Below are 24,390 nucleotides of genomic sequence, written 5' to 3' on the forward strand. Positions count from 1 at the left end.
GGTTCCCCCAGTACAGTCCCATCCTTCCCAGTACAGCCCCCCCACCCCAGACCCTGGCAGGGAGATCGCTGGGACCCCCATCCCCGGGTGCGTGTCTCAGTGGGTGGGGGTCCCAGAGGAGTCGGGAGGTCCCTGCTGTCCCCAGATCCCCGTGGTCCCCTCATCCCAGCCTCTTCCCTGTCCCCTCACTGCATCCCCCGTGTCACCAACCCCTTGTCCCCAGCCCCTCCCCCCCACACTCCTCTGGCTGCTCCCCCCAAACTGAACACACCCCCCCCCCCCCCCGCCTCATTAACAGATTCCTCATTAGCACCCCTGGCTGGCACTGAGAATACCAAACCCTGGGGATTTCACCCCAATTCCTGCCCAGAACTGGAGAAAAAAAAACAAACAAAAAAAACCCAAGTAATTTCACTGGAATTAACAAACCTGTGCTGTTTTGCCCCAGTTCCAGCCCAGCCACACCCCACTGCACCAACACCAAAGAAAAGCCCTTTTATTATTGCTGGGGGGGGAGGGGGGAGCCTGTGGATCCCCCAGGATGGGGGCTCAAGGAGCTGCCACAACCCCCAGCACCCATGGGACCCCCAAGCTCCTTCTAAAGCAACACTAAGGGCAGAAACTCAACAAGGGGGGGGGGGGGCAGGACTGGGCTCTTCCTTGTTCACAGTGAATTTGGGGTGACTGGGGGGGGGGGGGGGGTGTCCTGCACTCACAGGTTTGTTAAAAAATAAACCCCCCCAAGCCCTCCCGGGTTGGGTCTCCTGGCAGACTGAAACCCCGGGCTCAAATCATGGATGTGGGTGAGGAGAGGGGCAAAGCCCCACATGGGGGGCACCCTGGGGTGGGGGGGATACTCGGGGGGAGCACTGGGAGGGGGGGGGGGCTGCAGGGCCGGGGTTGGGGCTGTTGGATCCTGGCAGATTCTGGAATCAACCCCATGAGGTTGGGTCAGGATTGGAGCAGGGATTGATTCCTCCCTGGTGGCCATGAGGTCTGGAAGGGAAAAGTGTTCCCTGAAAAAGCCCCCAGAGGGATCTGTCACCCCCCCTGCCACCCAGCTCTGGGGAGGAGGAGAAGGATGGTTGGGGGGATCCCACCCATCATCCCCACCCTGGGCCAGGGGCGGGAGCTGCTGCCAAGGGAGCCAGGGAATGGCACTTGGCTTGGAGCAAATAGCCAGGAGAAAGGAGAAAGCAAAGCCACCCAGGAGCGGGCAGGGGGCAGTGGTCCCAGGGCTGGGGGGTGGCTGAGGCCCCACATCCCCTCACTCGATCAGTTCCACATAGTTGGCAGGGAACATCCCAAAGTGGCCGTCGGGGCCGTAGCCGCGCCACCAACCCTCATCGATCATCTCAATGTTGGTGATGATGTTCTCAGGGTCAAAGGAGATCTCGGTGTCATCAGCTGCAACAGGAGAGAGGGGCAGGGGGATTAAACTCAACCTCAACCACCCCCCACCCAACCGCTGGGACCTGCTGAGAATCCCTGGCCTGCTTCAGATGTTCCTGGGAAGGGACATGGATGGGGAAAGGCCAAGGGCATGAGGTTCAACCAGGACAGGCTGGATCCATGGGATGGGGCTCTGCAGAGGGATCTGGACAGGCTGGATCCATGGGATGGGGCTCTGCAGAGGGATCTGGACAGGCTGGATCCATGGGATCAGGTTCAAGCAGGCTCAGTGCTGGATCCTGCACTTGGGTCACACCAAGCCTGGGCAATGCTCCAGGCTTGGGGCAGAGCAGCTGGAAAGTGCCCAGAGGGAAAGGAGCTGGGGGGTTGGACAGCAGGGGCTGAGGATGAGCCAGCGTGTGCCCAGGTGGCCAAGAAGGCCACCAGCATCCTGGCTGGGATCAGCACTGGGACGGCCACCAGGAGCAGGGCAGGGATCATTTCCCTGTGCTGGGCACTGCTGAGGCTGCACTTCCAATCCTGGGCTCAGTTTTGGGTCAGAAAAGAGACATTGAGGGGCTGTGGGTGTCCAGAGAAGGGCAAGGGAGCTGGGGAAGGGTGTGGAGCAGAAGGAGAAGGGTCTGGAGGAGTTGTGAGGAGCAGCTGAGGGCCCTGGGGGTGTTGATCCTGGAGCAGAGGAGGCTGAGGGGAGACCTTGTGGCTCTCTGCAACCCCCTGAGAGGAGGTTGGAGCCAGGGGGGGTCGGGCTCTGCTCCCAAGGAACAAGGGATGGGCCAAGAGGAACTTTTGGCCTCCAGTTGTGCCAGGGGAGGTTTAGGTTGGAGCTGGGGAAGAATTTCTCCCTGGAAAGGGTTGTCAGGGCCTGGCCCAGGCTGCCCAGGGCAGGGCTGGAGTCCCCATCATCCCTGGAGGGGTTTCAGAGCCCTGGAGATGTGGGGATGAGGGATGTGGGGCAATGGTGGCCGTGGCAGTGCTGGGATGGGCTGGAGGATCTCCCAGGGCTTTTCCAACCCAAACAATTCCATGAGCCTCTGACACCCTGTGCCAGGCCCAAAGCCCCCCCCTAGCCCCTGTCTCACAGCATCTCCCAGGTCTGCAGGGGGGGTGGGGGTCTCACCAGCCTGGTAGTCATAGAGTGCTCGTGCACAGAGCCCCTTCCCTGTCAGGTCAGGGGGGGGTTGGTACTCCACCGTGTACTCGTATTTGGCATTTTCAGCACGTTCCTGCAGAGAAAGAGAGGCAGGAGAAGGATTCAGCAGTGTCACCCAGGGTGCCCCTCACCCTGCTCTGCTCCCCACAGAACCCCCCGCCTGTCCCAGGAGGTGTAAGGAAGCCCACCCGTCAAGACCACCCCCTTGTCATCCATGGACAATCCTGGACCAGCTCCAGCTCCCTCTTCCCAAACCCTTCTCTCTAGTTTTTATTTTGGGACTCGAGCTGGCTGATTTTTACTCCTCTTTGGTACAAAAGAGGAGGTGGAGATGGCTCAGTCCATGTCCTACTCCTTCAGAAACAGCTGGGCACTTCCCAAGGAATTGTAGGAATTGTAGGAGAAAAGGAAGTGTGGCTGGAAATATTCCTGGTTCAATGGCCAGGGGTGACAAGATGGATGCAGAGAGGAAAGGAAATGGGCCCCTTTGAGACACCAGAGACACGTGGGGACATGTGCCAAGAGGTGGCTTTGGGTGAGGAGGAGGAGGAGGAGGAGGAGGAGGAGGAGGAGGAGGAGGAGGAGGAGGAGGAGGAGGAGGAGGAGGAGGAGGAGGAGGAGGAGGAGGAGGAGGGGGAGGAGGAAGAGGAGGAGGAGGGAGGAGGAAGAGGAGGAGGAAGAGGAGGAGGAAGAGGAGGAGGAAGAGGAGGAGGAAGAGGAGGAAGAGGAGGAGGAGAACAATGCTTTGGTGAAGAGGAACCCAGAGGGTCCCACCTGGTTCCCAACCCCCCTGGGGGCTCCAGGAACAGAGCAGTGACCCAGGGTGTGGGACAGGGGTTCCTTGGCACAAAGATCCCAGGTGGTCCTGGGGACCTTCCATCCCCTCGGATTCTCCATCCTCCCCCATGGACCAACCTGAGGAGGTTCTTCATAGATGGCCGAGGGCTCTGGAGGCTCCTCGTACAAATTGGCCTCTTCCAGGTGGGAGCCCTGGATGCTGGAGCTGTATCCCGAGTCCTGCCCTGCAGAGTCAGCACACAGAACCCCTCAGCACCCAAACCCCTCCCTGGCCTGAAGGCACCAGCACCCCCCAGCTCCCGGGGGTCCATCCAGCACATCCATGGGGCTGGGAAGGGCTGAGGGAAGCAGAGGGTGAGGTCTGGGAGCTCCGAGCAGCAGAGGAAGGAGGAAGGAGGCTGCTCCAGATGAGCCGTGTCCAAACTGCTCCTGGGAAGGACCAAGCCCAGGGATGGACCAGAGATCGTGGCCGAGAGCAGCATCTAGTGGTGACAGCTCAGCCCTGGCCCCAGTTCACCTCTTGCCTGGCTCATCCCTGTCCACACCTTGTCCCTGTCCCCAGATCATCCCCATCCCCAACTCCCTCCTGTTCCCCACTCAGCTCTTTCCTGGCTCATCCCTGTCCCCTCCTCATCCCTGTCCCTCAGCCCATCCCTGTCCCTCAGCCCACTCTTGTCTCCAGCTCATCCCTGTCCTCCATCCTATCCCTGTCCCTATCCTGTCCTTTTCCCCAAGTCCATCCCTGTTCCCCATCTCCTCCTGTCCCCATCCTGTCCCTGTCCCCAGCCTCTGGGCTGGACAGGACCCAGGGCACCCCAGCCCATGCTGCAGCCACTGGTTTTGCTCCAGCTGCTGGCTGAAGGGCTCAGCTGAACGGACCCACTGGGAGGAACTGGAGCTGAACTGGGCACGGCTGAAGGGAGCTGGGATAGGGGCAGCTTGGAGGTTGCTTCCCAGTTCTTGCCCAGCCCAGGCAGATGGGGGGGGTCTGGAGAGGGGTCTGGAGGCACATAGCTGAACTCCAGCCCTGCAGCCAGATGTGCCATGGGTGCTGGGCAAGGGAGCAGAGCAGGGAATGGGGACACTGGGAGGGCTGGAGCAGCTCTGGAGCCAGGATGGGAGAGTTGGGGGTGTTCAGCCTGAAGAGAAGGTTCTGGGGAGACCTTAGAGCACCTTCCAGTGCCTGAAGGGGCTCCAGGAAAGCTGGAGAGGGACTTGGGACAAGGGCCTGGAGGGATGGGATGAGGGGGAAGGGTTTCAATATGCAAGAGGGGAGATTGAGGTTGGAAATGAGGGAGAAATTGTTTGGGGTGAGGGTGCTGAGCCCCAGGTTGCCCCCAGAAGCTGTGGCTGCCCCATCCCTGGCAGTGTTGAAGGTTGGATGGGACTTGGAGCCCCCTGGGCTGGGGGAGGGGTCCCTGCCCATGGCAGGGGTGGCACTGGGGGAGCTCTGAGGTCCCTCCAGCCCAAACTCTTGTGTGAGCCTGACCTTGGCAGCCCCATCTCTCCCCCAGCCCTTGCAGCCCTCCCTGCAGATTTCTGGGCTGAAGATCCACTTGTGTTCTGCCAAGGAGTGGGAAAACACAGCAGGAACTCAGAGCCTGGCCTGGGAGTGCCAAAGTTTGGGGCCCTAGAGGTGAAAAGCTTTGGTGGTGGAGGGGAGGGAGTGAAGGCACCAACCTGCTGCAGGGCTCGGCGAGGCTGGAGGGGTCCCCCAGGCAGAGGAGGGGGTGAAGGAGCCTGGGGCAGCATCCTGGGTGGGGGAGCCAGGGCTGGGCACTGAGTTCAGCTCCTGCTGCAGGAAGGGGCTGCGGAGTTTGCCTGGGAAAGGAGTGGGACAGGCAGGGATGGAGGCTTCCCAGGAATCCCCAGGAGCTGAGGGATTCACCCAACGGTGCTGCTGGGTGCTTTTCTGCCCACCACTGGGTTACCCTCCTTAGCAGGATTTTCCAGCTCTAATCCTGGTGGTGGGAAACAAGTTTGTCAACTGGTTACAGCAGGAGCTGCAGCCAAGCAAATAAAATAAAATAAAGTAAAATAATAAAGAAAGGACATAATTTGGGGGAGGAGAGGACAGTGCCAGCCAGGTCCTTCTCTCCAGGCTTCTCACGGGGATTTTCAGAGCACCCTGAGCTCCAGGGACAGCAGGACCAGGAACTGGGAGGAGCAGGGTTCAGGCTGGTGGTTGCCAGCCTGGGAAACCAGTTCCCTGGGCAGGAGGTGACTCTGCCCTTATCTCCCCATCTCCAAAGGAAACAGCAGCCAAGAAGGAGAGAGCCCAGCCCAGCCCTGCCCCAGCCCAGAGGGAATGTGCACCAGGAGTGGGAATGGGCACCAGGACTTGGGGAAGAAACAGCAAGGCACAGGAAATAAACACCAGGACAGGAGGAATGGGCACCAGAATTCACTCCCTGCCCTCAGCCCGTGGGTTTCATCCATCCTGGTGCATTTGTTTCCTGTTCCTCCCTTGGAAAACACCAAATACTGACACATCCCTCAGGATTTCCCATCCTCAGGACCCATCCTCCCCTGGGATGGTGACACAGATTTCCCCCTGCAGGATCCCATTCCCTCCCATCCATCCCTGCCAGCTCCCATCCCAACACCCCAGAGCTCAACCCCAATTCCCTGGAGGGACTCTGGAGGGGGCTGAGCTGCAGGGGGGATGCTCCCTCCCCCCGGGGACCCCCCCACTTCCTTGGCCAGTTCCAGGCTGGGTTTTCCCAGTTTCCCAGTCCCCAGCCCATAGATCAGGTCAGTCCCTTCCAAGGGGCCTTGCACCCACTTGGCTCAGCCAGGGCCAAAAATAGGGGTGGAATTTAGGGCAGGAGGGATGGCTTGTGACAGTGGCCCCCCCCAACATGAATATATATAATTTTCATTAAAAAAAAAAAAAAGGAATTTCAGCTTCAGGAGGTAAGAAACGTGGCCCAGCCTCAAGCAGTCAGGAGCTGGGGGTGAGATGAGGGTGTGATGAGTGCTGCCCATGCTCAGCAGGAGCCCCAGCCTGGGGGTGATGCCCCCACCCCCCAAAAAACACCTCCCCATCAGGGGGATGGGAACCTGACCCACACTGCCCCTACCTGGCTGGGACCCCCTCCCCATCTCTGCTGGTCCCAACTTCTCCTTCTGCTTGAAGATGTCCCGGGGGTTGACAGCTCTCTGGGCAATGATGGAGGCAGCTTCCTGCCAAGAGCCCCAAACCCCTGTCACAGCCTGGGGGGGGCTGCAGCACCCCCCCCCCCCCCTCAAGGCAAAGCCCTGGGGGGGCTCCCACTGCTACCTGGGCCTCCCCCACCACCTCCCTTCTCCTGCTGCCCCTCTGCTGCCCCTCCTGCTCCTCAGGGGGTTCCTTCTGCTACAGCCTTGGGGTCACCTAGCCAGCCCCCCCCTCCCCATCTGCCCCCTCCATTCCCATCCATCCCCATCCATCCCCTCCATTCCCATCGAGCCCTATCCATCCAATCCATCCCCTTTATCCCCATCCAGCCCCATCCAGCCCTATCCATCCCATCCATTCCCATCCATCCCCTCCATCCCCACCAAACTCTCCAGCCTCCTCCACTCCCCAGGAGGGGGAACAGGGAGAGAAACCCCTGGATCAGGGAAGGAGATGCTAGAGGTTTGGTGGACTGAGAGTCAGGGCTTGGTTGCCTCCAGTCCCCCAGGCTTTTTCCCAGGAATTTTAAGTCCCACTTTCCCCACATGCTGCGCTGTGAGGAGCCCTGGCAGGAGCAGAGCTGGATGAGCAGAGCCATGGGAACCAAAGCTCATCCAAGGAAACCCAGGATGGAGCAAGAGACCTGGAGGACCCCATCAAGAGCCTGTCCATGGGTCTCTCCCTGTGTGACACTGCCTCCTCTGTCACCCCCAGCCTCTGTCCCACAGTTCCTGTCCCTTGTCCTCCCTTGGTGGACAATCCTGGAGCTCACCTGGTGCTGCTGCTCCCTGTTCCCAGCCTCCTGCTGCTGCTGGAGCCTCCTGTGGGGACAAATGACAGAGGGGGGTTAAGGAAGAGGCAGGACGAGGGGCCTGGGGCTGCCCTGGAGCCCTGGCAGCTGCATGGGTAAGATCAGAGGAAGGACAGAGATGAGGAGCCCCAGGCACAAGGAGCAAGGAGGGAGGGACAGGGCAGAGGGACCAACGCCGGAAAATCTCCTCCTTCAGGGGCAGGGAGGAGACCAGCTCAGTTCCAGACTCAGCTCTGCTGCCCCATTGGGCTGGGAAAGGAAGGAAAGGAGCACAGTGCATGTCCCCCCCACATCCCCCACCTCTGATGGGCACAGAGCTCCCACTGCCTGGTCTGGAACATCAGCACCCCCAGAATGGTGGCCACAGGGAGAAGGAGGAGGATGCAGTCCTGGAAGCAGGGAGACCCATGGGTGGTGCTGGACAAGTGGCCAAGCTGGTTCAGAAGGAGATAAGGTGGTGGAGTCCCCATCCCTGGGGGGGTTTCAGAGCCCTGGAGATGTGGAGCTGAGGGACATGGGGTGGGGGGGACTGGGCAGGGATGGGGGGGACTGGAGGATCTTGGAGATGTTGGAGAGTCCAGAGAGGACAGTGAAGAAAATCTGAGGGCTGGAGAAGCTCTGAAGCCAGGATGGGAGTTGGGGGTGTTCAGGGTGGAGAAGAGAAGGCTGCAATGGGAAGACCTTAGAGCACCTTCCAGCGCCTGAAGGGGCTCCAGGAAAGCTGGGGAGGGACTTGGGACAAGGGCCTGGAGGGATGGGATGAGGGGGAAGGGCTTAAGCCGAAAAACTGAAGAGATTAAATGAGATTTTAGGACAAAATTGTTTGGTGTGATGGTGCTGAGCCCCAGGTTGCCCCCAGAAGCTGTGGCTGCCCCATCCCTGGCAGTGTTGAAGGTTGAATGGGGCTTGGAGCCCCCTGGGCTGGGGGAGGGGTCCCTGCCCATGGCAGGGGTGGCACTGGGGGAGCTTTAAGGTCCCCTCCCACCCAAACCAGCCTGGGACTCTATGATTCTATGATCATACAGATCTTTTCCAACCCAAACCATCCCATGATTCTATTCTCTTCCCTCCAGGAAGGCAAACACAGTCCCTGCCCAGAGCCAGAGGGAGGTTTTGGGTTGCAGAGGAGCAGCAGAGCTGCCATGCTCTGCTCAGCACACTGAGCCCACCCCAAGGCTGATCCTTCCCCAGCTGCTGCCTCAGAAGAGGTTTCCTGGGACAGCAGCCACAGGGATGTGATCCGAGGAACATCCCTGGAGGAGCTGGTGACAAGGACACACCAAGAGCCAAGCTGAGAGATGCAGGGGAGTGGGATGGGCTCTGGGCCTGGTTCCAAACCCTGTCCAGGAGCAGGGACTCACTTCTGGGCTTCGATCTGGTTGGATTTGGCTTTGTAGAGCTGCTCCCTCCCCGCTGCCTCCCGCAGCTCCCGCTCCCGACGCTCCTGTTCCAGCCGCTCCCGCTCCTCCTCTGCCCGACGCCTCTCCTCCCGCCGACGGTTCTCCTCATCCTTCTGAGGGACCCAGCATGGGAAGGGATCAGCACTCACCTCCAGGGACCCCCAGCACACACAGGACCCCCAGCTCCAAGGAACCCCTCAGCTTGGAGCATCCTCCCGGATGAGAGAGACCCCCAAGTCTGAGGGAACCCCCAGGGTCAGAGGGACCCCCCAACCCAGAGGAACCCCCCAGCTTGGAGTAACCCCCAGCTCAGACAGGGCCCTGAGCTCCAGGGAACCCCCCAGCTTGGATGATCCTCCTGGCTGAGAGGAATTCCCCAGTATGGAGAAATCCCCTGATTTAGAGAGATCCCCCAGCTTGGAGGAACCCCCCCAACTCAGAGGGAACCCCTGGCTCAAAGAACCCCCCAGATCAGAGGGACCTCCCAACTCAGAGGGACCCCCAGACACAGAACAACACCCAGCATGGGGGAACCCCCAACTCGGAGAAACCCCATGGCTTAGAGGAAACCCCCCCCTTGGAGGGACTCCCCTGGCTCAGAGAGACCCCCAAGCTGAGGAACCCACCAGCTCAGAGAAACCTCCAGCTCAGAGGGACCCCCCAATTCAGAGGGACCCCCACCATGAAGGAACCTCCCAGCTCAGAGGGAGGAACCCCCTGGCTCAGAGGAACTCCCCAGCTCGGAGGGACCAACCCCAACCTCCACACCCCAGCAATCTGCCAGGGAGCAGAAGTGCTGAAACTCACCTCAGCTTTGGCCCAGAAATTGTCCTTGTTGACTCTCTTGATCTCTGACATGGCATTGGTCTTCTGATAGACAGAGCCCTGGGGGGACAGGAGGTGGCAGGTGAGCAGCAGCCACCCCAGGATTTGCATTTCCCTACAGGAATGTGTCCTGGGGAATTCCTGGCAGCTTCATCCTCCTGCCACAGCACTGCCCAAACCCCCTGGGCCCCTTCCTCCAGCACCCCCACCCCTCTGCTCTGATGCTTTGCCCCAGACTGGTGTCAACATGGCCTCCAGTTGTGCCAGGGGAGGTTTAGGTTGGAGCTGGGGAAGAATTTCTCCCTGGAAAGGGTTGTCAGGGCCTGGCCCAGGCTGCCCAGGGCAGGGCTGGAGTCCCCATCATCCCTGGAGGGGTTTCAGAGCCCTGGAGATGTGGGGATGAGAGACATGGGGTGGGGGGGAATGGGTTGGGCTGGGATGGGCTGGAGGATCTCCTAGGGCTTTTCCAACCCCAACCATCCCATCAGTCTATGAAAAACAGGGACTTCCAGTCCAGTTCTCCTCTTGCCTCAAGAGAAAAACAGGGAAGTGCAGAGTCCAGGCTGGAGCTGAGGTGCCCAGGACAGACAGAACCATGGCACTGCCCCAGCAAAGCCCCCAGGGAGCTCAGGAGGGACTTGGGTCCTGATGGTGACCCCACATCCCGTGCAGGCAACGTGAGCAGCCAAGCTTCACATGTCTGAGAAACCTCACGTGTGGTAATGAACACCCTCCCTGCAGGACATATCCATGAGAGGAAACAGGAACTGCCAAGGTCTCTGGCCTCAGGTTTTGTTTCTAAGGGGGTTCAAACCCCTCTGCACCATCCCAGCTCTTTCCCATCCCTCGGGGAGGAGCTCCATATGCTGGAAAAAAAAGCTGGAGATCAAAAACCTGAACAGAACCTGGAGAGGGGATCAGTCCTGCTTAAAAACCCATGGTTGGGCCTTGGAGGGGAAAGCCTGGGTTTGGTTTGCTGTGAGGACACCTTGGCTCTGCCAGCACCTTGGGATTTGCTCTGCAAGGAGCCAGCAAGAGGAACCAGCCCCGGGCAACCCCACAGGGGCTGAAACGGCCATACTGAAGCCTGGGGAGCCTCTTCCTGCAGAGGAACTGCCCAGACACTCCCTGATGGAGCCAACTCACCACGGGAGCTTGGGGGCCCGAGTCCTGGAATTTGCTGCTCTCTTTGTGGAAGTTGTAGTTGGCTCCTGAGGCCTTGGCGACTTTCTCCATGATGAGCTCGGGCTCCACGTCCTCCTCTGCCCGAGCATTGATGGTGACATGAGCCCCCTGGGCAGGGAGAAGCCAGAGCAAGAGGGGTCAGAGCCCACTCAGGACAATGGCCCCGAGGCAGGGCCCAGCAGAAGGACACAAGGAGAGGAGCAGACCTTGAGGAAGTTGGCCACCGTGCTGAGGTGGTTGGCACAGGCTCCTTTCCGCACGTCATTGACACCTTCACCCATCTGCCAGAGAGACCACGGGCACCACCTCACCCTAGGGACCCCCTCAGGGTGCGCGCTGCCACCAGAACCTCAGCCCCAGCCTGCAGATCACCCGTGACAAGGGACACAGACACACCGGGAGGGCTCTGGGCTCCTCCTGACCCTCAGAACCTTCCTCCCACCCATCCCAGGGGGGTTCAGAGCCGCCCCTCGCTGACAGCCCCTCAGCTGCCTGCCCAAAGAGGGGACATGGGGACATGGACCCCCCCCCTGGGTCTGCACCTCTGTGTAGGGGGGTCTCTGCTACCCCCAGGGGTGGGTAGGGAGCCTCCTGGGTGTCCCTGGAGACCCCAAGGGAGAATTCAGCAGTGCCTGAGCTACCCACTCACCCAGTTGATGAGGACGTATTTGGGCAGTCCCGAGTTGGGGTCCTGCACCCTGCAGAAGGCATACATCACCTTCCCACTGTTCAGCTCCTCCACCAGCTCCTCCAGGCCACCATCTGCCCCAGAGAGGAAGGAGAAGCTGTCAGACACCCCAACCACCAACACAAGGTGGGAACAGCCACAGCCTCAGCCTCCCAGGGACCATTCCTGGAGTTGTCCCATGCTGTGAGGGTCCCAGACCCCCCATGTCTGCCCCACTCCTTACCTGCCCACTCCCACCCATGGCCCCGGCCCCACCAGAGCTCCTCTGACTCAGACTTCTGTTACCACAAGCCCACGTCCACGCATGGACAGATCCCAGGTCCTTGAAGTGACAATGGAGAAGGGGAAGGAGACACTGGCATTGCCCTGGAGTCCCCAGGGGCTGTGAGCAGAGCAGGAAGCAGAGCAGGAAGCTGCCAAACCACCCTGCAGGGGCTCCAGAAACCACCTCCTGCCACTGCAAAACCTGAGAGGTCCCAAGAATGTCCCTCAGGACAAGAAAAGAGACACTGATGGGCTGGGGGTGTCCAGAGAAGGGCAAGGGAGCTGGGGAAGGGTGTGGAGCAGAAGGAGAAGGGTCTGGAGAAGTTGTGAGGAGCAGCTGAGGGCCCTGGGGGTGTTGATCCTGGAGCAGAGGAGGCTGAGGGGAGACCTTGTGGCTCTCTGCAACCCCCTGAGAGGAGGTTGGAGCCAGGGGGGGTCGGGCTCTGCTCCCAAGGAACAAGGGGTGGGACAAGAGGAACTTTTGGCACAACTCAAGTGGTGCCAGGGAGGTTTAGGTTGGAGCTGGAGAAGAATTTCTCCCTGGAAAGGGTTGTCAGGGCCTGGCCCAGGCTGCCCAGGGCAGGGCTGGAGTCCCCATCATCCCTGGAGGGGTTTCAGACCCTCAAGGTGTGGGGATGAGGGACATGGGGTGGCGGCGAACTGGTTGGGCTGGGGGAAGGGGTGGTGGGAGGGCTTTTGATCTCCCAGGGCTTTTCCAACCAAAACCTCCGGATGAGAAGTGGAGGAGGAACCAAGTACTCCCTGTTCCTGTGCAGCAGCTCAGCCCCATCAGAGGGGAAGTGAGCAGAACCCCAGCGGATGCCACAGGGTGAGGCTGAGCAGCAGGAACCTCCCCCTGGTGCTGAACCCTCAGAACCCCCCACTGGGCAGGGGGGAGCCCACCCACCCCTGCACCCAGGATTGAAACCAGCAGAGGGCTGAGCAGGATGGGCGAGGGAGGGATCCAAAAAACAACTGTTGGGAAAAGGAGCAAAACCCCCCCAAGGGGCTCTCACTTCCCCAAAAGCTCCTGCAGACCACACTATTCCTCCTCCTCTGGTTTGCCTGAGCCCTGGCAGCTGGAACACGAGCTCAGCACCAGCACCCACAGGCCCTGGAGTTGCTTTTCTTCTCATCCATTAAATATTTATACCTCAGCTCTAAATTTGTCACAGCAGCTCCCGAGCCAGGCAGGGAAGCTGAAGGACTGGAAGGGCTTCTGGGAGCCTTGCATCAGGGGTGGGTGGGCTGGGAGGGCCCCCAGGGCAGGGCTGGGGGGAGCAGAGCTGCCCAGGGGCCCTGGGTCTGTGTTTCCCTTGGCATGGAGAAGCCCTTGAGGGGAACCCCCCCCAAAATCCAGAGCCAGGAAGCAGGGGTGGAAAGGGAAGAGGAGAGGAATGGAAGCAGCAGCCTGAGGAACTCTGAAGAACATTGTGTCCTTCCCTCACCTCACCAGGACTGAAAACCCCTCAGGGATGCAAAGACCCCAACTTGGGGTCCTTGGGCAAGGAGGAGAAGGAAGGGGAAGGAGAAGGCAGAGCCTCCCAGTGCCTCCCCCCACTGCCCTCTGGATCTTCTCCATTTCCCACACCCAGAAACAGCCCAGGGGATGAGAACAGGCTCAGGGATCAGGGATTAAAACCCAAAATCCCTCTTCAAGGGGGAATGCCTGGATGCCACCACCAGCAGAGAGTGGCAAAAGCCACACAGATCCCGTGAGCTGAGCCCTGCACCCCCCAGGGGGAGGGTCCCAGGGTGCAGGGGGGGTTCCCAGGGTGCAGGGGGAGGGTCCCCAGGGTGAGGGTTCCCAAGGTTCCGGGGGAGGGTCCCAGGCTGCAGGGAGAGGATCCCAGGGTGCAGGGGGTGGTCCCAGGGGGAGGGTGAGGGTCCCAGAGTGCAGGGGGGGGTTCCCAGGGTGTGTGTGGAGGGTCCCAGGGTGTGTGTGTGGGGTCCCAGGGTGCAGGGGAGGGTCCCCAGGGTGCTCACCTCCGGAGCCAGCCACACGCAGGTCATTGCTGTTGCCCTCATAGGTGAACAGGGCCCTAAAGCCGAGGCAGAGGGGGCGGGGGGCGTTATCTTCCTGCTTTGCCCCAAACCCAGCACCCCCCCAGCATCTGCAGCTCCTCCAGACCCTCTGCAGTGCATCCCAAATCCCCCCAGGCCTTCCCCACACCCCCACTTTCACTTCTACCCCTCCCATCTCCAAATCCCTCCCTCAGATCCCCCCCACACCCCAACCCCCCCCCCCCCCCCCATCACCTCGCATCCACCCCCCCCACCCCATCCCTCCGGCACCCCTCACCCCACCCACACCCCCAGCCCACCCGCACCCCTCCCAGCCCCCCCCCGCCCCTCACCAGTCCGTGGGGCTCCCCGCAGCCACCACCCGCCCGTAGGCCTCCTGCAGCGCCCGCCCGTTCTTGCTCAGGTTCAGCGCCATGGCAGCGCCCGCTGCGGAACGGACACGCCCACCGGACAGCCCCGCCCACCCGGGAGCCCCGCCCACCGGGTGCCACACCCATCAGCACAGCCCCTCCCCTGCACAACTCCGCCCTCAGACCGACCCCGCCCCCTAGAGAGCCCCGCCCCCGGCACAGCCCCGTCTACCAAAGAGCCCCGCCCACCCAAAGGGCCCCGCCCCCTTTCAGGCCCCGCCCTCCGTGCTTCCATCTCCTTAAAAGAGACCCCGCCCGCTGGTCAGACCACGCCCACAATGGCGGCACCGCCCATACTTGGGCCGCGCCCCTCGAGTCTGGCCCAGACCACGCCCTGCGATTTAGAACCCGCCCCCGGTCTGACCCGCCCGCGCCCGTCAGCCGAACAGACCACGCCCTACCACGGGCCACGCCCACTGAGTGACGTCAGTTAAGGCTCCGCCTCCCGTGCCAGGCGGTATCGGGGGAGGGGGCGGAGACCCCCGGATCCCGGCGGTGCCTGGAGCAGCGGGGAGGGGGAGGGGGGGACGCCCCCCAGGGGGAACGGGGGAGAGAGAGGGGGGGTTTGCCAAAGGGGGGCGATGCTCATGAGGGAGACGAGGGGAGGACGGGGGGGGGGGATACTGATGGGGGGGGTCAGACACCATGGGAACGTGGTCAGGGGGGGGACCTGGGGGGTCGCCCATGGAGGGCAGGGAAGGGTATGCTCATGGGAGGGGTGCGGGGAGGACACACTGGGGACATGGCCATTGGGGGCAGGGGGACACGGCTCCATCCCTTCCCCCAGTGCCACCTCCAGCCTGGCTTTGCTCCCCTCCCTGCCTCAGTTTCCCTTCTCGTAGCCGGGATCTGAGCCCCTCCCTCCCCCCGTCATGCACTCTTCAAACTCGGGGGGGTGGGGCGCAGCCTGGGGTCCCCCCAGGCTGTGCCGGCCACCCATGGGAGAGGAGAAATCCCGGGGGGTGTCGTTGGGTGGGACAGAAGATAGCCCAGGGACGGGGGGTCACAGGAGGTGGCCTCGTCCTGCCCGGGGGGGGGGGCAGGTGCTAATGGGCCATTTGCAGATCCTTGTGTCCCTCCCTGCCCCGGGAACGATCTCCACCCCCCTCCTCCTGAGTCACCGTCTGGGTCGGAACGGAACCGGGGGTGGGGTGGTGGGTTTCTGACCCCCCCAGTGCTGCATTTGTCCCCTTGGGGCTTCAGGTGGGGGGGACTGGGTGTCCCCAGCCACCGGGGGTGGGATGGGGTGGGAGATGGTGGGGGGGGTGGTTGAGTGTCCTGAGGTGGCTGAAGGTCCCTGGGTGGTTTGGGGTCTCATGTTCTGTGCATCCCATGGACCCCCATCCCATCCCCTCCTCCATCCCATGAACCACGTGGAGTTGGAGCCCTGTGCTGGCTGAGGGTCCCACGGTGGTCGAAGATCCTGGGACTGCTGAAGGTCCTGAGGTACCTGAGGGTCTGACGGTGGCCAAGGGAGTGGCTGAGGGTCCCAGGGTTGTTGGGAATGCTGAGGGGTAACGGAGGGTCCCAGGGTGTCCAAGAATCTTGGGGTGGCTGAGGGTCCCAAGGGCAGCTGGGGCTTCCCGGGGTGGCTAAGACCCTGGGGAGCAGGGTCCCACAGAGCCTCTCTGCTGGCCCATTAGGTCCTCCCAGCTGCACCACCTGCCTGGACCCTCACACGGGTGGCAGTGTCCCCACACCCCCTAGCCATTGTCCCCATTTGCCACCATTCTGTCCCCTGTCCCGGTTTCTGCCTCCTTCTCCAGGCCCTGGAATGGCACCTCCAGGACTCCACTTTTGGGCACTGGCAGGATGATGAGGAAAGGACCTGATCCAGAGGGACACATTAGGTTGGAAGGACCTGATCCTGCTGTCATCTCCTCCACCTCATGGACCTCCCAGCCAGGATGCTCTTAATTGTCACTTAATGAGGCAGGGGACATCTTGGAGACACCTTGGGCAGGGCCTGCGCTGAGCTTTTGCCTCCAGTCACCTTCCAGCCCCATGTAGAGGTTCTCCTGGGTCTGTAGGACACACGTTGAGAAAGGGCCCAGGATGGCAGCACCACCCCCTCCCCCCTTGGGACTTGGGGTCCCGCAAAGCTGGGGCCACCTGGGTGTGGAGCAGCCACTCCACGTGTCCCCCCCAGGAACCAGCCCCCCCCTCCCTCCTGGCTGGACTCATTCTCCTGCCCGATAGAACGTGAGAAAAAACAACGCCCAAAGGGATTATTTATTATTTATTTGGATAATCAATATTTTAAAAATATTAGTTCATTTTTAGCAGCCTGAGGGTCCCCAAACCCCACCCGGGAGGGCTCCCCCCACCTCACTGACCCAGAGCCTCCTGGGACGGGGCAGATGGGACCTCCCCGGGCAGCGTGTGCCTGGAACTGGTAATTAAAAGCAGGGTAATAAAACATCTGGAGGAGTGAGAGCGACCACCCCCACCCCCCTGCTGCCTTCCCCCACCCCATTCCTTGAGAAAGTTGGGCAGGGGGCCGGAGGTCACCGTATCTTGCCATGGGACAAAAGCCCTTTCATGGAGCAGAGGAGATGCAGTGACTGAAGGAGCTTTGTGGAGCAGAGCCAGGAGCTGCTGCCCCTGGGGAGGGGTGGGGGGGTTGTGGCCTCGGAGACCCGGGATTTGGGGACCGTCCCCCAGTGTCTGGTGACACAAGGAAGTGGCTCCAGCTGGAGGTGGGGGCTGTGAGTGATGGGGTAAAGTTACCTGGAGGTGCTGGGTGAAGCCCAGGGACTGAAGTCAGTGACATCCAGGCAGCTTCTTGGGTGACACCAACCCATCTCACCCACCCGTGTGTCCCCATCCTCGGGGGATAAGCCCATGGTTGAAGAAAAAATGGTGAAAAGGGTTTTTCCCAAGGGTCTGTCCTCCAGCCTGGCTTGGAGGTGAATGGGTACCATGGTAGGACACAGGCACCATGGTGGGACCTGGACACCAGGGTGAGACAAACCCCTGCTCCCAGTGTCAGGGGGGATGAGGAGCCCCCTCTGAGCTCCCTGCTGGTGTGGGGTCACCCCGGGGGGATGGGGACAGCTGGGCAGACTGGGGACACAGGGGATGGTGGGGCACATGGGTGGGATGGGGCAACCCCAGTGGGATGGGGGCCCTGTAGAGGATGGGGCAGGATGGGGAGAACTTCAGCAAGGTGGGGGGACCCTGGATGGGGCAGAGGAGTTCGGATGGGATGGGGGCACCTGGAACAGGATAGGGGGGCCTCCATGGTACTGGGGGGGCTGCATGGCATTGGGGGGGGGGGCCCAGATGTGGTGAGGAGACCCAGACAGGACTGGGGAGGCCTGGGGTGTGATGGGGGTGACCCAGCTGGGACAGGGGCATCCAGGTGGGATGGAGGGACCTGGAGGGGATGGGGACTCCGGACAGGATGGAAGGGGCTGAATGTGCCGGGGGGACTGGACGGGACCGGGATACTGGACATGGGGGGCGGCTGCGCCCAGGGTGGGATCTGGGGGTGTCTGCCCGGCCCGTGTCAGGAGGTATCGGTGCTGGGGGGTGTCGGGGGGTGTTGAGGCCACAGACGGGGGGTTGTCGAGGGATTTGCTCGGCCGAAGCCGGCGGGATGTGGGGGGGACTGTCGGCGGAATCGCTCTGCTCCGTCGGTGCCGGTGTTCCCTGGGGCACTGTCAGTGCCGGTGCCGGGGGAGTGTCGCGGTCTGTCGGGGTCTGTCGGGCGGCCGGCGGGGCGGTGCGAGCCCCTCGCCCTGCCCCGCGGTGTCGGTTTGCAGTCGGGGCTCCTCCTCCCCCCGCCGCCCCGCGCATTCCCGACCCTCCCGGGCGGCGGCGGGCGGCGGGGGCCCGGAGAGGGCGGCGGGGGGCCCGGACCCCCACCCACCCACCCACCATGCCGCAACTGGAACCGGCGGGGGGGGGGGGGGGACGACCTGGGGGCCCCCGACGAGCTCATCCCCTTCCAGGACGAGGGCGAGGAGCAGGACAAGGGCGCGGGGCGCGGCTCGGCCCAGGGGGACCTGGACGAGCTCAAGTCCTCCCTGGTCAGCGAGACCGAGAGCCGCGGCCCCGCCACCGGCCCCGCCGCCCCCTCCGGCCCCGCCAGTGAGGTGAGCGCCGGGGGGGGGGTCCCGGGAGGGCTCCCACCCCCGCCCGGCCCCGCTCACCGCCCTCTCCCCGCAGCCGGAGCCGCCCCCGCAGACCCGGGAAAGTTTCCAGAAGCCGCGGGACTATTTGGCAGAAGGTACCGGCTGACCCCCCCACACCCCTCGCTCCCGGAGTACCCCCCCTACAGCCCCCCCCTCGCTCCTGGGTCCGTCCCCCAAACTCCCCCCACTCCCCGGGCCTCTGTCCTCCCCCGCTCCCGCCGCATCCCCCCGGGACCAGCCGACACTTCGCAACTTCTTTGTTTCCGCCCCCGGCTGCGGGCGGGACCCCCCCGTGTGTCCCCTCTCGTCTTCCCCCCCCATCGTCTTCTCCCCCCTCGTGCTCCCCCCACCTCCTCCTCCCGGTGTCCCCCTCCGTGTCCTCCCCACTCGTGTCCCCCCGTCGTGTCCTTGTCCTCCCCGTGTCTTCCTCCAGTGTCCCCCCCACGTGTCTTCTCCCCCTCATGTGTCCCCCTCTCCATCTCCATCCCCCCCCCGTCTCGTCCTCCACCCCCTCTCGGTGTCCTTCCCCCCCACCGCCCCCCTAGAAACGGGTCCCGCCCTCCCCCCGCGGTGATCCCGGCCCCAGGTCCCGCCTCCCCGGCTCCCACCCCCCAGCCCCCACAGGAACTGCCCCCCGGGCCCCCCCCCCTTCAGACGAATCCCCCTTCCCGGAGGGAAACCGGTCCCGGGACCGTCCCCGCCACCAGTCCAGGCCCATCCCCCGCAACCGGGACCCCCTCCCGCGGGAATCCCTCTGCCGCCGGAGCTGGGACCTTCCTATGGAAGAATCAGGGACCCCCCCAAGGGATTTGGGCACCCCCAGAGAAGACATACCCACCCCCCCTCGCATCTGGGACTCTCCCCCCGAAAGAACCAAGGACCCCCCCAGGAGACTTGGGCACCCCAAAAGGGTCCTACCCACCCTCCCCAAGTAACGACCCCCCCGGGAGAACCAAGGCCCCGTCCCCCCCACCGGTGGGGGGCTTAACCCCATTCACCCTCCGTGACCCCCATCCCCCCGCTATGTGTACCCCCCTTCGCCCCCCCTGACCTTCCCTCCCCTTTCCTCTCCCTGCAGTGGTCCGGCGGCAGCAGGAGGGGGGGTTTTTCAAGGCCCCCCCATACCCCGGGTACCCCTTCCTGATGCTCCCGGAGCTGGGCAGCCCCTACCTGCCCAACGGAGCCCTCTCCCCCGGCGGCGCCCGCGCCGTAAGTGCCCCCCCGGAGACCCTCCCCCCAATCCCAAGAACCCCTCTTATTCCGAGACCCCCCTCCCCAACTCCTTGGCGATGCCTCCACCCCACCCAGAAGGAAGACGGTAAAACAAAAAACAAAACAAAACAAAAAAAAAAAAAAGAAATTAAGTTTATTCCCTTTTCTGTACGCTTGGCTTTGTCTCCTCTAAATGGGGGGACACCCCGGGAAGGGGGGCGGTTTGGACCCCCTCCCTCTTCCAGGCCCCGAAACTTGACCCTTTTCTCATTTAAAAAAGCTCCCGGCGATTTTGGAAAGCTCTTAATGGGTTGACATTGTCCGGCCCTCCCCGCGCCTTTAGAAAAGCGATTAAGCAAATTGAGCGAACATTAGTTTGGGGAGGGGGCATCGACACCACCCCCCCTCCCAGGGCCTGCAGCATCCCAAACCGGAGCTGGAAACCCGCTGTGAAACCAGAAACGAGGTTTAGAGCTGGAAACCGGTTTAAGAAATGTAAAGTGATTTTTTTTTTAGAGAGAAAACAGGGTTTGGAGGGAGAAAGAGACTGAAAAAATGGAAAGTGAGTGTTGAGAGAGGAAACGGGTGTAGAAATATCAACCAGTTCTAGGGGGTGAACCGGTTTTGCAGATGTAAACCGATTTTTGCTATGAAATCGATTCACAAGGCACAAACCGGTTTCAGAGATATGAACCGAATTCTGGGATTTAAACCGATTTAAAAACAGAATCGGATTTTGGACCTATAAACCGATTTTAGAAGTATCAGCCTGTGTTTGAGATGGAAACCGCTTTAAAAACACAAACTGGTTTCAGAGGCATAAACCGATTTTTGAGCTACAAACTTCAGAAAATCAAACTCGAGCTACGCTTCAAAAATCAAACCCGATTTGAAAGCCACTTTATAACCATCACCTCTTCCACTCCCTGCCTCAGTTTCCCCTCCCACCGTCCCTGTTGCTTCTCTCCCTCCTCCAGGAGGGAAGTGATGCCCACGATTGTCCCACTCCTTTTTATTTTGTTTTCTTGATATTTTATATTTATTTTTATGGTTCTAAATCTGTCCTTTTCCTCCTGCTTCCTGGGGAGCCTCTTTGGCATAGGGAAGGTTTGTGGGGTAGCAAAAGTGAAATGTTTGAAATTGGTTCTGAAATGGTTTTAAAATGTGTTAAACTGGTCTAAGGTCCCTGGTGTGGGCTCTTGCGTGGAGTTTTCCATGTTCTGGGGATTTTTCTACTTAGGGATTTACTGGGAGCAACTGGTTTGGGCACTGGGCTGGGTGCCGGATCAATATATTGCCAATTTGTCACTCTTTGGGGTTGAGAGGAATTGTAGGTGTTGTGCACAAACCGGATTAACCAGGGTTCCGTGAGTCCCAAAGGGGATTAATGACCCTGGGCTGGGAGTGGGGGTGGTATCCAGCCCCAATCCCACCCCACTGGGGCTCTGGGGGGGGTTGGGTGAATGTTGGGTCTGGATGTGCCCCGGGGGTGTCTCCAGGAGCTGCGTCCTGTGCCCACTCATGCAATGAAAGCATCAGAGCTCTGCACCCCTCAACAGCTCCACCGGGGATCCACTGGGTGCCCGGGATCACTGAGCACCAGGTGGGTGCAGCAAAAAAAAATCCCTGGGAGATTTATGTGTTGTTTTGGGTTTTTTTTCCCATTTCCTGCTTTTTTCCCCTCCAGCGTTTGGTGGGAAGGACCCCACCAGCCCGGAGGCTCTGGCAGCTTTGCCAGCGCTCAGTCCAGGATCTGCAGATTGGAACCAGAGGGGTTTGGGGGGGAAATATCCCCCAAATCCAAGTAAATTCAGCTGGGAGGAGGCAGCCAGGACGGGGCTGGGCGGGGCCCTGGATGGGGAGGTCGGACCCGGCAGCGGGGAAACCTTTGATTGGTGCCCGGGGCTTTTGCATCTTCAATCGGCTCCAAAAATATTTAGAAATATGGAAAAGATTTCAAAATCTGAGAAAGTTTTGCCTTTGCCCATCGCCATCCAGGGGAATCCCCCCCAGCCCCGGGGGGCAGAGCCACCGGGGGGTTCCCCTTGCTCCGTTTTCCAAAGGGGATCCTGGGTGCCCCCCACCCCGGGATCACTTTTGTGGCGATTTCTGTTGGGTTTTTTTGGGCTGCAGACGAATCCCGGAGGATCCCAGCGATCCGGAGCTCCCATTGATCCTGGTTTTCCAGGCGGACCCATCAGAGACCCCCCAGGGTTGGTTGATGGGAGCCACAATTCCCCAAAAACCAACGAGGATGGGAAGAGAAAATCCTGGGCATGCCCCAGATCCAGTCTTTATTCCGGGTCTGGATCCAACTCCCACCCTGGGACCCCCCAGGGATCCCCAGCCTGGGGGTGGAAACTGCGTGGGCATTGTGTCATTATTATCCCACCCCCACCAAAAAAAAAAAACCACCAAAAACCAAAAAACAAACAAAAAAAAAAACAACAACAAAAAAAATGCAGTTTAATCCCAGGAATTCACATCCGGAGGCGAATATTTAAACCAAGTCCAACCTCCCCGGGGCGTGGAAACCGAAGCCCGGCACCCAAACACCTCCCTCCCCGCTGGAATTAACCCCCCCGGGGTAACTAACGCCGAAAATAAATGAGGGAAAAAAGCCCCCAAACAAGACATAACCTGGGGTTGGGATGGATATTTTTCTGTTCCCCCCCCCCTCCTCTCCGGGCTGCGGGACAGAGGCAGAGCTGTCTGCAAAGGAAATCTCTCCCTTGATCCCAGCGGCTGCCAAGGAAAATAATTAAAATCCAGATTTTTGGCAAGAAAAAAGGGGTTGCTCCGAAAAACGGGCGGGTTCTGCCGGAGGCTCCGGCTGAGCGGGAGGGGTTTGGGTTAGGATTTGGGGGGGAGGTTTGCTCGGTCCCTGCACCTCGGTGGGATTTGTTGGTTGGGAATTCCCCTCCTCTTCTCCCCCCCGGCCCCCTCCGGTCCTTCCCCTCTCCTTCCCCACCTGGAAAATATTAAGGAGGGTAAAAAAAAAAAAAATAAAAATTTCGCACTTTTTGGTCTTGAGCTGCTGAGGCAGCTCCAGCCCTGAGCCCTCCCTGTGCCTCAGTTTCCCCACCTCGAGGTGCCTCAGTGCACAATGGCTCCTTTATGTCTTCCCCTTAATTAGGCTCTTCCCCTAATTACCCTGGAGGGAGGGGTTGGATTGGTTGGGGCTTTTTTTGGCTAAATGAGACCTCCAGGAAGTTCCCCCCAGCTCCTCCCACCCTTTCCCAGCACCCTTCCCAAATTCAGGCTGATCAGGAATTGCCCCGGGCTCACTGAGCAAAGTGGGGAGCAGGGGGAGAGGGGCAGGGGGGGAGCAGCTCCTGGATGATCAGCTCCTGGCTCTCCTGCCTCGGGTCCTCCCTAACACATCCCATCTCCCATCCCCATCTCCATCTCCATCCTAACGTCCCCTCCATCTTCACATCCCATCTCTCCATCCTCCTCCTGTCTCTCCTGGGATCCTGGCAGCTCCCCCCTGCCCACGGATGTTCTGTTGGGTTTAGAGCTGCTCAAGGCTGGGCCCAGGGGTGTCCCAGGAGTTCAGTCCAGTTGGGGAGCACTGGAGTGTCCCTGGGCCCAGTTTGGGGGTTTTCCTGTTCCATATCTACAGTAATGATCGAGAGGAGGGGAGGGAGCACATCCAGGGAGCACAGAACTGGGTGGGAGAGTTGGTCTGCTCCAGGGTAGGAAGGGTCTGCACATGGATCTGACAGGCTGGATCCATGGGATGGGGCTCTGCAGAGGGATCTGGACAGGCTGGATCCATGGGATGGGGCTCTGCAGAGGGATCTGGACAGGCTGGATCCATGGGATCAGGTTCAAGCAGGCTCAGTGCTGGATCCTGCACTTGGGTCACACCAACCCTGGGCAATGCTCCAGGCTTGGGGCAGAGCAGCTGGAAAGTGCCCAGAGGGAAAGGAGCTGGGGGGTTGGACAGCAGGGCTGAGGATGAGCCAGCGTGTGCCCAGGTGGCCAAGAAGGCCACCAGCATCCTGGCTGGGATCAGCACTGGGACGGCCACCAGGAGCAGGGCAGGGATCATTTCCCTGTGCTGGGCACTGCTGAGGCTGCACCTCCAATCCTGGGCTCAGTTTTGGGTCATAAAAGAGACATTGAGGGGCTGGGGGTGTCCAGAGAAGGGCAAGGGAGCTGGGGAAGGGGCTGGAGAAGTATTTTTGGGATGAATTTTGGCAGTGACCTCGCCCTGGGGATCCCACCTGGAGCTGTGGCAGAGGCCAGGGGGGGTCACCAGGCTGGGACATGGGTTGTCCCATGGGTGCTCCTGGGGGTGCCGGATCCCTTGGTGTCCCATGGATGCTATGGGGGGGGTGGTATGTGAACCCCCAATATCCTGTGGGTGCTGTGGGGGGTGCGGGACCCCCAGATCCCGCCCCTCCCCCCCCCACTGAGCTTCCCAGCACCCATCAGGGGCTGCAGCTCTGGAGGAGTCAGCACCCCAAAACCCAGAGGGGGGGGTTTGTGTCCCAGCAATGAGACCCCCACCCCACCCCCCTCCCCATCTCCAAGCACTTTCCCCACCATCCCCATCCCTGGGGGCTCCACTGAAGCCCCTTCCCCAGGCTGGGCATGGGGGGGTTGCATCCCCCGAGACCACCAATGCTCCTGGCAGGGGTGGGGGGGGGAAATGAGGTTTGTTTTTTTTTTTTTTCCTGGTTTGGGTGTGAGCCCCCCGGGCTGCCCCTGGCAGAGCTCAGGAGGGATGAATGGGGCCATTCAGGGGCTGGTGGGAGCAGGGGAGCTGCAGACAAAGGGCTGGGGGCAGCGGGGGGACGCTGGGGCCACCGCCTTTGGGGAGGGGGGGGGAGTGCAGGCACTGGGGGGTAACCTCCACCCACCCCCCACCCCCCCCCCCATCCGTGGTTGCAGTGGAGATA

The 24,390-nt window shown here is 61.2% G+C and overlaps 2 protein-coding genes across 3 annotated transcripts in view; one reads left to right on the top strand and one right to left on the bottom strand.

Annotated features, from left to right (window-relative positions):
• Window positions 1-480: 480 nt before the first annotated feature.
• On the bottom strand, window positions 481-14,198 carry DBNL (drebrin like). 2 transcript variants are annotated; one of them, XM_071729284.1, is made up of 13 exons: window positions 14,052-14,198; window positions 13,681-13,736; window positions 11,392-11,504; window positions 10,949-11,023; window positions 10,704-10,850; window positions 9,540-9,617; window positions 8,694-8,845; window positions 7,294-7,342; window positions 6,445-6,547; window positions 5,042-5,182; window positions 3,479-3,585; window positions 2,531-2,636; window positions 481-1,407 (listed from the first exon to the last, which is right to left on the bottom strand). In XM_071729284.1, the coding sequence occupies exons 1-13, from the start codon at window positions 14,132-14,134 to the stop codon at window positions 1,268-1,270; spliced, it is 1,350 nt and encodes a 449-aa protein (XP_071585385.1). In that variant the 5' UTR covers window positions 14,135-14,198; the 3' UTR covers window positions 481-1,267. The 2 variants fall into 2 exon arrangements, with proteins under 2 accessions (XP_071585385.1, XP_071585386.1); XM_071729285.1 differs by lacking the exon at window positions 5,042-5,182.
• A 3,799-nt stretch (window positions 14,199-17,997) lies between these two features.
• Window positions 17,998-24,390, top strand: part of TCF7L1 (transcription factor 7 like 1) — a 14,106-nt gene continuing 7,713 nt past the window's right edge. The window contains 4 exon segments of the mRNA XM_071728987.1: window positions 17,998-18,033; window positions 18,035-18,229; window positions 18,303-18,363; window positions 19,347-19,477. Coding sequence (XP_071585088.1) covers window positions 18,013-18,033; window positions 18,035-18,229; window positions 18,303-18,363; window positions 19,347-19,477 — 408 coding nt within the window. The 5' untranslated portion in view covers window positions 17,998-18,012.

This window comes from Heliangelus exortis, chromosome 30 (genome assembly GCF_036169615.1).
Source record: "Heliangelus exortis chromosome 30, bHelExo1.hap1, whole genome shotgun sequence".
Lineage (NCBI taxonomy): Eukaryota > Metazoa > Chordata > Aves > Apodiformes > Trochilidae > Heliangelus > Heliangelus exortis.

Excerpts from the sequence above, each read along its gene's own strand:
- DBNL (XM_071729284.1), bottom strand. The coding sequence starts at position 14,134 with ATGGCGCTGAACCTGAGCAAGAACGGGCGGGCGCTGCAGGAGGCCTAC. Across the intron at positions 9,618-10,703 it reads CGGGCCCCCAAGCTCCCGTG|GGCTCTGTCTATCAGAAGAC; the intron begins GTGAGTTGGCTC and ends CTGTCCCCCCAG. Across the intron at positions 7,343-8,693 it reads AACCAGATCGAAGCCCAGAA|GAGGCTCCAGCAGCAGCAGG; the intron begins GTGAGTCCCTGC and ends TTGTCCCCACAG.